At 44.1% G+C, this 12,086-nt stretch overlaps 2 protein-coding genes across 3 annotated transcripts in view; one reads left to right on the forward strand and one right to left on the reverse strand.

Annotated features, from left to right (window-relative positions):
• Positions 1-455: 455 nt before the first annotated feature.
• On the reverse strand, positions 456-10,248 carry LOC142787114 (uncharacterized). Its single transcript, XM_075884722.1, has 2 exons — positions 10,193-10,248; positions 456-4,067 (listed from the first exon to the last, which is right to left on the reverse strand). Exon 2 carries the CDS (start codon positions 3,835-3,837, stop codon positions 3,490-3,492), a length of 348 nt encoding a protein of 115 aa, XP_075740837.1. The 5' UTR covers positions 3,838-4,067; positions 10,193-10,248; the 3' UTR covers positions 456-3,489.
• Positions 9,388-12,086, forward strand: part of LOC142787112 (uncharacterized) — a 134,031-nt gene continuing 131,332 nt past the window's right edge. For both annotated transcript variants that reach the window (XM_075884717.1, XM_075884720.1), the window contains exon 1: positions 9,388-9,925. In XM_075884717.1, the coding sequence (XP_075740832.1) occupies positions 9,874-9,925 (52 nt within the window). In that variant the 5' untranslated portion in view covers positions 9,388-9,873. The remainder of the gene's footprint in view (positions 9,926-12,086) is intronic.

Here is a 12,086-nt window from a genome sequence, read left to right on the forward strand (position 1 = left end):
TAGAGCATTGCAGCGACGTAGCCATCAGAGGTTTGGAGGTTGAAACCCTCCCAAATAGTTTGTGCATTGTATACACTAGGCAAAGTACACAAGTGACCTCAACTCTAGTTTACCCTTTAATTTATAGCAGAACGTCTCACCAGAATTTTTTTTCAAGGAATTGTGTGGTAGAGGGCAGGGTTGATTAATATTTTATGTATGTTACTACATATGTTTGTATGTGTGCGTGTATATAAACACATGCAACACTTCAACTTCGGGGAAACCCCAAGGGGTTTGACCTTATCCTCCTCGACTATGCCAGCACGACGCTTAATAAATGTAACGCACCAAAATAAAAAAAGCACGCAAGGATATCTCCTGTGCCATTGACAAAAATCAGCATAAGCATTCTTTCAATTCATACTTTCAACATTCCAAACAAGAAATGAGGACAAATGAATGTACAGCGATGATTGTATTTACGAGCGAGTGTTTTATTTGTACCACGACCACATAATCACATTCAACACAAGTCTTCACCACAAGCAACAGTGACCAAAAAGAATGCATAGTGAAAACATAGAACGAATATGCATACTTCATGCTATATTGGTCTCACGAAATATGCCATCTATCCAAAAATGTGAGGCCTGAAAAACACACATACATATACGTTCCATACAGATCATGCCAAAAAAAACTTATATTGCACTCTTATATCAGTCAACTTTCAGTACCCATACAATTCAAAGAACAGTGAGAGACTGAACTTGTAAATGTGAAACAAACGCATCTACCCTGAAAACAATACATACGCATTGAAAATAAGTAGTCACAGTTCTCGCAGCACCTGAATAACCACTCATTAACACCGGAGCACTAATAAGATACTGATTATCGCAGAAATTATTTCAAATACCGTAGCACAGTGGCACCCCCTTAAAATAACAGATAACTTCCCTGTTAAGCAAGATATACAGCATAGAGTTTCTTAAAATTAACTAGGGGGGACTCTGACGCTGCAGTCATTCAGCGACTTTGAAAATTGATGGGTAGTAGACCGATTTGCCTAGTCTTCGTACTTGCGGGCGGCGAATTGCACTTGTGGCTTCATTTATTACTGTGTTTCGGTTTTTTCTCAAAGGAAAGAACAAACACTTTTGAACTTCGTGACCCAGTTTGAAATGGTAAGAATAAAAGATTAATGTGGTGAAGTGTAACTGGTGAACACTTGCCGATTGTTGTTTCGTGAAAAAGCAGCTGCAAGCCACATGAAGCCATAAGAAAGATAAAGTATAAAGACTAGGCAAATTCGTGTACTACCCATAATCCTCATGCTCGCTGAAGCACCATGCGTTGCAGCTCTCATAGACACTAGCACCAAAGTTCCCTCTAGTGTATACATAAGAAACTCTATAATATACAGCGTGACATTTTAAAACCTATTTTATTATGCGTACTGCGCCATCACTTGTGTGAACACGATTCTCCTTGTGTTCAGAGAGCGGCGTTCTAATTTAGTGACCCCACAGGTGGAAGGAGCGAGGCATTAGAAGCCACAGAAATTTTGTTGAAGGATGCGATTAGGATGCAAAGAAAGCTGGAAAATCGGTTGTATTGTGTGAACGTGCAGCAGCCGCTGCAGCGGACAAGGGCGCAGCAGCACAGATTTCTATAGTCGAAAATTTCGCATTCTAGTATACTTCAGCAGAGGCCCCTGCCAGCCAGACTATACTACTGTAACCGATAACGCGGAACGGAGATCGCTGTTCGCCGAGGTAGAGCAGTGGCCATCATGCTCGGCTGCAAACCCAAAGGCCGCAGGTTCGATCCCAGCCGCAGCGGTCGCATTTCGATGGAGGCGAAATGATAGAGGACCATGTACAACCCAATGTCAGCGCATGTGAAAGAACACCAGGTGGTCAAAATTCCTGGAGCCCTTCACTACGGCGACTTCATAATCATACCTGGGTTTTGGATGTAAAACCTCACATATTATTATTATGAAGGCGTTGTAGTAGTTCAATCTGACATAATGCTAAAGCCGGGATTGTATTGAGTGGGTTTTACTGAATACGATTCACACAATCAGAAACAATTATTAAAAGGTAGAGTCGTTAAAACTGGCATCAATACGCAGCATCATCCACGTTATATCATTCAATAACACTCGCTTTGTAACGGTGATTACACCTAACACAATGGACTGACTAGAATCCTCACAACAACCGAAACTACACAACATCTAGGATCTGATGGCACCTTCTTATCTCTGTATCACTTACTGGACCCTCCATCAAATGATATAAACTGATATAAAATGGCAATCACGCCTTAAATAGACACCTAGAGTTTTTTTTAATTATTTTTCAATGTCGTGGAATATACAGAAAGCGCATGCCTGATACCGCGCCATCAAATAGTACTTAGTTTACTGATGTTTTTCTCATTTGCCTGTCTCAAATTAATGCTGTTATATTCAATCAATCAATCAATCAGCTTTTATTACTCCTTGAGAAATATGGGGTAGCGAAAAAAAAGCCGCAGTACTGCGGCTCAAGTGACAAAGCACCGGCCCCCTTCGAAGTCCAGGAGCAAAATTAGCCAAGTAGGAAAAACAGCTGTGCTAGAAATAAAACACACCTAGGCTAAAGATAGAAGTTTTTTTTTCTTTATGACTCATTATACAATGTGAGACACATTGAGCTCATAAGAATAAAGTGGGTAAAAGGAAACAAAAAACATTGTGATTGAAAATAATGTAACCTATACATCATTTGATAATTAAGCCAGCAAAGAATTATAAAAACAAAGAAAGCACAGCAGGAAGAAAAACCAATAATGACAGACAAAAATTCCATACACCGAACAGATTAAGCATATACTTAGCATTTTCTGCAACTGACTATCACAACCAAATGCTGGTGGAAAACAAAGCTTTATCATGACCCTATAAGAATGTGCGAAGGGGTCATGCTGAAGCCATCTCAGTGGATATGCCATATTTAGAGCATTTATTTAGGAGTGCAGCAAGTTGGAATCATATCGACTCATTTCCATTATGCAGAAAGTGCCATATTCAAAACAGCATGGTGTTTAACAATGCATACTCTTCCAACAAGAAGTGCCAATTGAACTATGGCTGAATTTATATACAAATGGCACAGCCGTACTAGATTCAAGAAGACTTCCCATATGCAAAAAACCACAGAATCGATACACAGACAGCTGCCTCAGCTTCCTCGATACTACCCACTCAGCTGTGCAATGGTATAATACACGCATACATTGAGATTTCAACATTCAGTGCACATTACAAAATGAAATTGATTTGTGAAGTCAACAGGGCGACGATCAAAGACGGGCTCTCACAGGAATCTTGAAATGCAGTGCCTGAAATAAACCTCTCAAAGTTTTCGACACATTCTCCGTGGCGCACATTTGTCATGGTCATGTTGCCATCAGCCTAGTATTTAGTTTTCTGTCTTGCTTGCACTCTAAACTATGCTACAACATTCGCTGAGCACGGCTTCCATGCGTCTGCATATGCCTCCTGGCATTGCTCCTGTCGGCGAAATCGCGCGGACAGTAAGGACATTTGTAAGGTTTCTCTCCTGTGTGTGTTCGCAAGTGGGCCATCAAGTTAGGTTTTCGCGGGAAGATCTTGCGGCACGTGGGGCATCGGTACTGGTGTGGATTCGAAGAACGCTGGCGTGAAATCGCAGAACGCTGCTGTTGCGGATGCCAGGTCCCGGATGCATGTACAAAGACCCCAGACCTTCTAGTGCATTCAGATGGTTGCTCGTTTGTCACAGACAGATCTTCCTGTCGCAAAGGAGCTACCACAGGCGACATGGAATTGCTGCTAATTGACCATCCAGGAAGCAATTGCGGTCCACTTTCCCTATCAGTGCTAATATTGTGAACAACAGTGCTGCTTGCAGCAGAAGCGCCAATGCAGTCATTTTGGAATGTAGTTTGTTGCAGTGCATCAGGGAAGTATCCGAGAGTGTCTTCTATCGCTGTTTGCTCATCCTCAAGCTTCAAGAAGGAGAAATCTTCCTGTCGGTCAGCTGGGAAGGCAGCTACGTGCATAAAACAGAAAACAGAAAAAAGTAAAAACGTGTGGGGCAACAAAGTTAATTACTGCTAGAAAGCAGCGATAATTTTCCTGATATGATTTTAGCAGAACACCAGTGTATAAAAAAATGAACAGTGCGAGCAACAGAGAACAATAGATTAGTTGACTAATCTTTACTTTGTGCGGGGTTAATCCTTGGCCTGTCACGTGGATGTTCACCTAAGTTGTTTTCCCGACACTGTGCCTTTTTCACCTTGACACAATCTAAAGGGCCAAGCCATCTGTCACCCTTCCCTTGAGTCCCCAAAGGTACACAGACACGTTAACACAAGCAAATAGCACGGATCATTTTTAACAGAGAGGGCTGTTAAAAATGATCCTGGCTACAGCGCCAAATAAACACGACTGAGGTACTGAATGAAATAGAAACCTCAAGACAGCACGAGATGCCAGCATGATTTCTTTCTATTTCACTGGCTCCTTTGAGCATCACTTGGACCTACATGGTGCGTTGCAGAAAGAGCGATTTCACATCTTGCATTGACCTCCTTCCGGATGCTAACCAAAGAGTCCTGCTTGTTGCTTGTGCACAGTCCAGCTCATGAGAAGCCAAAGCTGATATAAATTTCTCACAAGTAACCACAATGGTTGTAGTGAGTGTAGGTCTACAAACTTGCTCATAAGCAGACTCATTCGTATAACTCAGACTCGGTTCAAGGCGTGAGTATAGGTCTGAGTCAGCCCGGTTGAGGAAAATTCGTGCGAGTCTGCGTGAGTTTGGCTCCAGGCAAATTTTGGTGACCCTGAGTCCCAGTGAGTCCAAAGCGTAACATATATTAAATGAGAAGCTTTTTTTGCGCTGCAAGCACTTTTCGTGTCTGTCTGTCTGTGTCTGTCTAGCCGCCTACATCTGGGTGCTCCCGTGATGACCCCCTTAACTTGGGGTAAACCAAAATTAGAATGAGAGGGCAGGATGGCTTGATGAATGCATCTTACTGGTCATGACATGAATAATGACACATCCCGTCGCGTATGTTGTCAAGCACTTTCCGCCAGACAGTGGCACATACTCGCGGGTGGGTATGTGCCACTGGTATGTAGGTATGTGCCACAGGTGATCAACACCTTATAACTACTGAGGAATGGCGAGAACGCACATCTGTGATTTTAACTCGCGAGTGTTAAGAAAAATCTGACGTCGGCAGCGTTGACCCGACAAATGTAAAGAAAAAAGATGTCAGGGTCCCAGCACCAATCTAACCTGAGAATTTTGCGTATAAACCAAGTATTCCCCCGCAGAGCCATACCAGGTCTCGCAACTGCCTTTCAAATTGACTGTAATGTTCATGAAGCATCGGTTAAGAATAGAGTAATGGCTATCTAAATTTTAATCAAAATTACAAATGTACTGCTACGATCCAGCTGTGACGTCGGGTTAAGATCAACAGGCGCAATACACTGATGGTCATTCACAGTTTATATCAACCAAAAAACGGTGCGAACAGACATTGATAAATTTAATTCCATAGCGTTAAAGAAAAAATCACATCTCCACGAAGCGAATAGCGACGAGTGGACGAACCTACCCGTTCTAAGGTTTGTAATGTCTACGTTGAAATCGCAGACTAGTAAAAAGGAGGGACACATGAACAGACGGACAGGTGGACGTATGCATGGATGCATAGACGGTAGGACACACGGATGGACGGACGGACGGACAGATTGGCGGACAGACAGATGCTTGTACAGATGGTTGGACGCTTGGATGGATGGACAGTGATCAAAAAAAGATCATGTATTGTGCTGTGGTATAGTTCATTACACATAAAGTCGGTTGTTTACACATGTTTTAGTTCTTAATTGTGCTGGTGTTCAGTTTCGGCTTGAGTTTTGTGGGGCGGGGTGCCAACTAAGTTGGCCTTAAAGAGCTTTGCTGCTATAAGCTGGCATCGGCAGCGTTGACCCAACGAACTCTTAGAACAGATATCATGGTCCCAGCAACAATCGAACCCCAGCATTCTGCATGGCAATTAGCTATTCTACCGCAGAGCCACGTCAGGTCTCGGAACTGCTTTTCAAGTAGACCGTAATGTTTGTGAAATGATAATTGTGGTTGCAGTGTTGGTTATCCAATCTTAGAAACAGTACATAAGCACTCCTATCATACAGCTGTAGCATCGGGTTGACGACGATTCTAGTGAGGCGCCACCCACTGAAGCTCATTTATCTAGCAGTGTCAAGGGCCGCCATCCAAGCTGGCACAAGCCCTATATATCAGCCTACCACTTCTGGTCTTGCTAATACCCATGGTGCTGTTGGCACCATTAGGTAACAATAAACGTGCAACTGTTAAAAATATGTCTAAGCGTACAGCATTTGTATGCACCTTGTGGGAATCGAGGCAAGCGTGCCGCCAATGCGTGGGCTTTGTCACCTATTTTTACCATTCTCATGTCCTAACATGACTCTCTCCTTCTCCGCGGTTCATCGGCTCTAAAGGGGTGGAAGTGACGTTGACCCCCTCTCACCCAGATGTCGACTGTGACGCCGTGCACAAAGTCTCTCAGGATGTCTCGCGTGCGCATGCTAGGAGTGAGCAAGAACCTCTCCAGGACAACGTAGCATAAGCACGCATTTCTTTCCCGTCCATTGTCTCCTTTTGTTTGAGGCTCGTTCATACTTTGCCAACGGCGCCTTGCGCCCGCTGCGAACGCTCACCTTTTGTTGCCCCTTTCGACCGCCAGGCCAAAGAGCGGTGCGGTGTCTTTGCGCGTGGTCCTACTAGGCCGACCCATATCTTTTAAGCCAACGCAAGCGCATTTCGCCCTCGCTCGAGTGATTGCACCCTGTTGTCCCAGATCGTGAGAGCAACGCAGCACAGTCGCGAGGGCTTGTTTGCCCTCAGCAGCGTGTCACTGTGAATCCCTTTTGCTGACGGAGACGTGCTCGCAGCACCCTGTGTAATACTTCTCAGCTGGGGCATGGATAAGACTATTTGCTGTTCCGCCGCCCCATTTAACGAGCTCTGTACTGCGTTTTGGTGTTGCCACAGGCAATAAAGTGTTGCGACTTGTCTTTAGAGCAGTACTGTGTACTGTCCACGCTGTACTCGGTGACCGTTAACGCGGCCTAGCGGCTTACCATCACCAAACCCACGCTAGTGGCCGTACTCCTTCGGGATACGTGTACACTACAATCTTTAGCGTCATTTCGTAACATTTTACTGAATAAAAAAATTACAGCACAGTAACCTACCCTCTGCATGCTTCGCATAAAATCGACTCCAAGATACGTGGGGTCTGCCGAATTTTTTCCTTGAGTGAGTCTGAGTGAGTTCCGCTTTTTTTTGCTGATCAAGCTACGACCCTACCTACATAACTTCAGCATTACTGTTAGCCTCAACTGAATTAACATTTCATACTCACATCTATTCACATGTATTCTTCCAAAGTAGTGTCGTTCACATACCATTTCATTATTTATTTATCAGAAGAGTAAAATAACCTAATGGAGTGCCCTTGATGCCACCCCCCCCCCCCCCCCGCTCTCACCAAATATTTCAGGAAAGTATATAATAAATATGCCTTTTGTAGTCATTTCTACCAAAAAATAAAATGACTTAACTGGTTTGTGAGCACTCAAAACTCGTATTTGAAGGTCCTTTATGAAACAGCGCCATAAAGAGCACCGATTACGCGAGATATTAGCGTTGAAGAGCATTGACACCTTGGTCGAGAAAGCTAACTTTATGCTGACGGACTCATGAGTCTGCTCACTCAGACTCAGATCTAGCCATAAGTCTGAGTCTGAGGAAGTTCGAGTGAGAAATATTTTGCCGAGTTCGAGTCCGAGTGATTTCGGCTGAAGAAAAACTTCGTGGGTGTGAGTTCGAGTGAATGTGGTACATAGCTCAGCAAGCTCACTCATGAGTTGACTCACTTGGACTCACTAAGACTCAGATCGAGCCTTGAGTCTGAGTGAGTGTGGATGAGTAATAATTTCATGAGTGTGAGTCCGAGTGAGCGCAGCTAAGGAAAATTTTGGTCAGTCTGAGTCTGAGTGAGTTTAAAGCACAAAATATATTTGTTGAGTGAGTCTGAGTGAGTCTGAGTGAGTTCCACTTTCTTTTGCTGACCTACGGTCCTATCTAGTCATCTTTAGCAATACTATCAGCCTTACCTGGATTCACGGTTATACCCACGTCTATCACACGTATTCTAAAGCAATGTTGTTCATACACCGTTTCAATATTTAGTAAAATTTTCCTGAGTCTGAGTTCGAGTAAGTCCAAAGCTGAAAATATGTTTCATGGGTGAGAGAGCTCCGCAAGTTTTGCCGACCTCTGGTGTGATAGAGAAAAATTTTTGACGAGTCTGAATCTGAGAGTCCAAAATGGAAAATATATTTCATGAGTGAGTCTGCGTGAGCTCCACAGGTTTTCGCGATGTATGGTAGTGAGATAACATACTGTATCTGCCAGAACAAGTTTCACTAAGCTACATGCCGCAGGGAATCAGTGTCCCATAGAGACATTCAAAGGAAACTCTTTCTGCTAAATGGGCTCCCTTTCTGTCCTTAAGGCAGAAGCTGCAATGCTTTTTGTGCTGTTCCAAAACTAGGTTCCAAAACTAGGCATTTGCACACTGTTGAGGTTTAGGTTAATGAGAATTTGAGATTGAGGAAACGGCATGCTCACCGTGTGTGATTAAGCTGTGACAGTGACACTCTTGAAAGTGAATCTCCCAAGACTCCCTGCTTCAACCCACGACATACCAGATTCGTTCGAAAAATGGGATAATAATATCTCTGGTTTTACATCACAAAACCATGATACGATTATGAGAGACGAATTAGCGGACGGCTCCAGAAATTTAGACCACCTGGATTTCTTCAACATGCACCTAAATTTAAGTACACGGGCTTGAAGCCCTTTTGTCTCTATCAATGCGGCCGCAAGGGCCGAGGCTCGATCTCACGACCTGCGGGTCAGCAGTTGAGTACCACAACCACTGGACCACCACGGCAAGTTGAGAAACTGGAATCACTGCAATTCTAAAATTTCAACACTTAAGTATTAGAAGGCTCATGAATTGTCACCACGTGCTAGAAATCAAAGAAACGCAAAAAAATACAAATGCATTATACTAGTTTTACGTGAAGCCACCGGCAACCAAGATGCATCACTTTTTTTTTTTTTTGCGGAGGGCAACTGCAGCTTATGAATAAAAATTTATTAATTATTTCAATGTGTTATGCCTCAACAAATGGTCATGTGACAGATTGCTTACGTCATTTTCCACTGTTCCTTCAAACTTAAAGGGGTCATGACATGGTCACCCAACAATTAGCTGTTTTCGGCGAAAAACAAAAGTAGAGGGTCAAATATGCTTGTACATGTGTGAAAACTGGACTGTGAAAGCTGATGTAAGTCCAAAATAAGCCGTAGAAGTCTTCGGCTGTAAACTCCGCCCACCGCCGGCAACTGCCATTTTGCCGTGGTGTGCGTGACGTCACACACCGGTGGGAGCAGTGCCGGCGTCTGCTATCAAATGGTACCTTCGGCACGTGGTCAGTGTGTTCACTGTGTTGCGAGTGTTGCTTGCCGCATGGTACGCCCGTGTCGCAAGGGTTGCGAAGTGGTACCGGTACCATCGCCATGTTGTCGGCACCATCATCAGCTCAAAACTCGGGCTATGATTCATTGAGCATCATAAGTGACGACGACGTCATGTACGCTGCACATTTTGATTTCGACCTCATCGCCACCAGCTCGAGCGAGGAAGAAAGCCTCAAAGATAAAACGAACCCAGATGCCAACAACCTCAGTGTTGTGGCAGACGTTGCAGACGGCACTCGGCAATGGTAAGTAGCTTCATTTCAAGTGTGCCAGGTTGACAAGCGAGCTTAACGATTAGGAGACGCTGCAGAGCACACGATCGGCACAGCGTCCCGCTGCAGCCTCGGGTTTTTCACTGGTATACTGAACTCGCTGAGAAGACACTGGTCCTCATTGTAGCTGTCTGTCGTGAGGTGCACTGACCACAAACAGATGCATCACTTGTGCACCAGTCTTTCCTGCTTGTGCACCAGTCTTTCTTGCTAAACAACTCGATTGCAAGCGCAGCTTACCATGAAACACGATCGCCCTCCATACTGCACACCATGCAGAAGCTCGCGGAGCAATCGGTTTGTTACGTCACAGCTAGCGAGCGTACCCGCGTTGCCTGACTACTAGGCTGCTCGCTCGTTTATAAAAATATTTGATTATAAATTACCGCCATGACCGAATGTGTTGACATTTTTCCAGCTTGTTTGTGAACGTACAAAGACCAACCCATACAGCACAGATTATGGTCACAAATTGGGTCTCATGACCCCTTTCATTCGGAGCTCATGAGGCACACCACAAAGGGACTCGGGTTTCATTTTGACAATATGGGGATCTTGAAAGTGCACCTAAACTTAGGTGCAAGACTAGGAAGCAAAAAAAAAAAAAAAAACATGGCCAATTTCGCTTAGTAGCTTAAAACCCTTTCCGTGGCAGTCGAACTCACAAGTCCCACTTTTTTCGTTGTCAAGTTCGAATTTTCTAGATCAAAACCACAGCGTCGATTGCTTTCAGAGTCACAGTGCAACCGTGTGGATATTCTAGAAAGTGATTTTTGGTAGTTGTTTGATGATATTCGCAAAGTGGCAGCATATAGACTGTTCCAAAGGAACCATTCCGCTTGCGCGGGCTGTTTTTTTTTTCCCATTAGATTTTGACATACTCCCCTCCAGATTCAGGTAGAGAGGCCAAGCTTGAAAAGTTTATTTCATACTCAGGAGTTTTTAAATGCCCTATATAGTGGCTTTCTTTGTTTGTGCCTGTGCGGTTTCCTAAAAAATTTGTGCAATGCGAATTCAGTGAGATATTTCCGAAAGTGTAGGCAGTCTAACATTATGAACAGCTGATTTTTGTATCCAATTTTCATTCTGCCACATGCAAGGAAGGCTCTTCCCATGAAGGAAGCAGTCGAGCTTCCTCCACGGACAATAATGAGACTGTTGCAAGCGTGCCCAGTGCCCACATCTGCTGCTCGAGTGCTGTTAGCAAGTGGATGTACAATGGACATTTCATTAACTTTTCTGTTGGTGTTTGTTGAGAGTTGGTACTCGTAGGCTCTGTCCTTTGTTATTTATAAGGCAGCAGCAAGTTTGCATTAAAAAAATTTTTTTTTTTCTGAAACGACTGTTTTTCAGTGGGTAGTGGGACACACATGTCCCATTTTTTCAGATACACTCACATGGCAGTCGGACACAGATGTCTTTTTTGCGCTACATTATGAATTTGAGCAAGCACCAACTTAGCCCAAGAACAACTCCTTCTACAGTTGTCCCACAATTTTTCCAAAAACCCTAAACAATGAAGAGCTCCAATTTTGTACATATTATGAGAAGCTGTTACAAACAACAATGCCACCCTCAATAGGTGGCGTGCATCGTACGTAACATTTATGTTCCATAAAGGGTTTACAGTTAACCAGTTAAGTAATTACAGCGGGTTCCACTGTCCCTTTTATGCAAGAATCTTCCGAAAGCCAGGTGAGTTTGTGATTTAAAATATGTACTCTAATTTAACATGACAAAATATAACAGCTACACAGACGTTTTGCCACCTATGCGGGTGGCATTCTCAGTACCATGCAATGACTGCGATGCCACGTACATCGGCAAAACAGGCACAAAGTGGTCGAAAAGGCTCACAGAGCATGAAGGTGATGTCGCCGAAGCTATGTCACACATTCTAAGACCGAACTCGTCGAACACTGCTTGACCACGGGTACCACGGGGCATGCCTTCGATTTCAGTAATGCGACGATGCTGGATCGAGATCAAAGGCGGGGAAAGAGCTTCTCGAGTTGTGGTTCATCCACCGAGACAAGTTGGCATGTGGGGACTCTACGTGCAACAACAACTGCAGCCATCTACCAGATATGCACAGAGGCATACGAGAATAGCAGTGGTCTGGGTGACCTCCCTT

The sequence above is a fragment of the Rhipicephalus microplus genome, unplaced genomic scaffold (assembly GCF_043290135.1).
Source record: "Rhipicephalus microplus isolate Deutch F79 unplaced genomic scaffold, USDA_Rmic scaffold_45, whole genome shotgun sequence".
Lineage (NCBI taxonomy): Eukaryota > Metazoa > Arthropoda > Arachnida > Ixodida > Ixodidae > Rhipicephalus > Rhipicephalus microplus.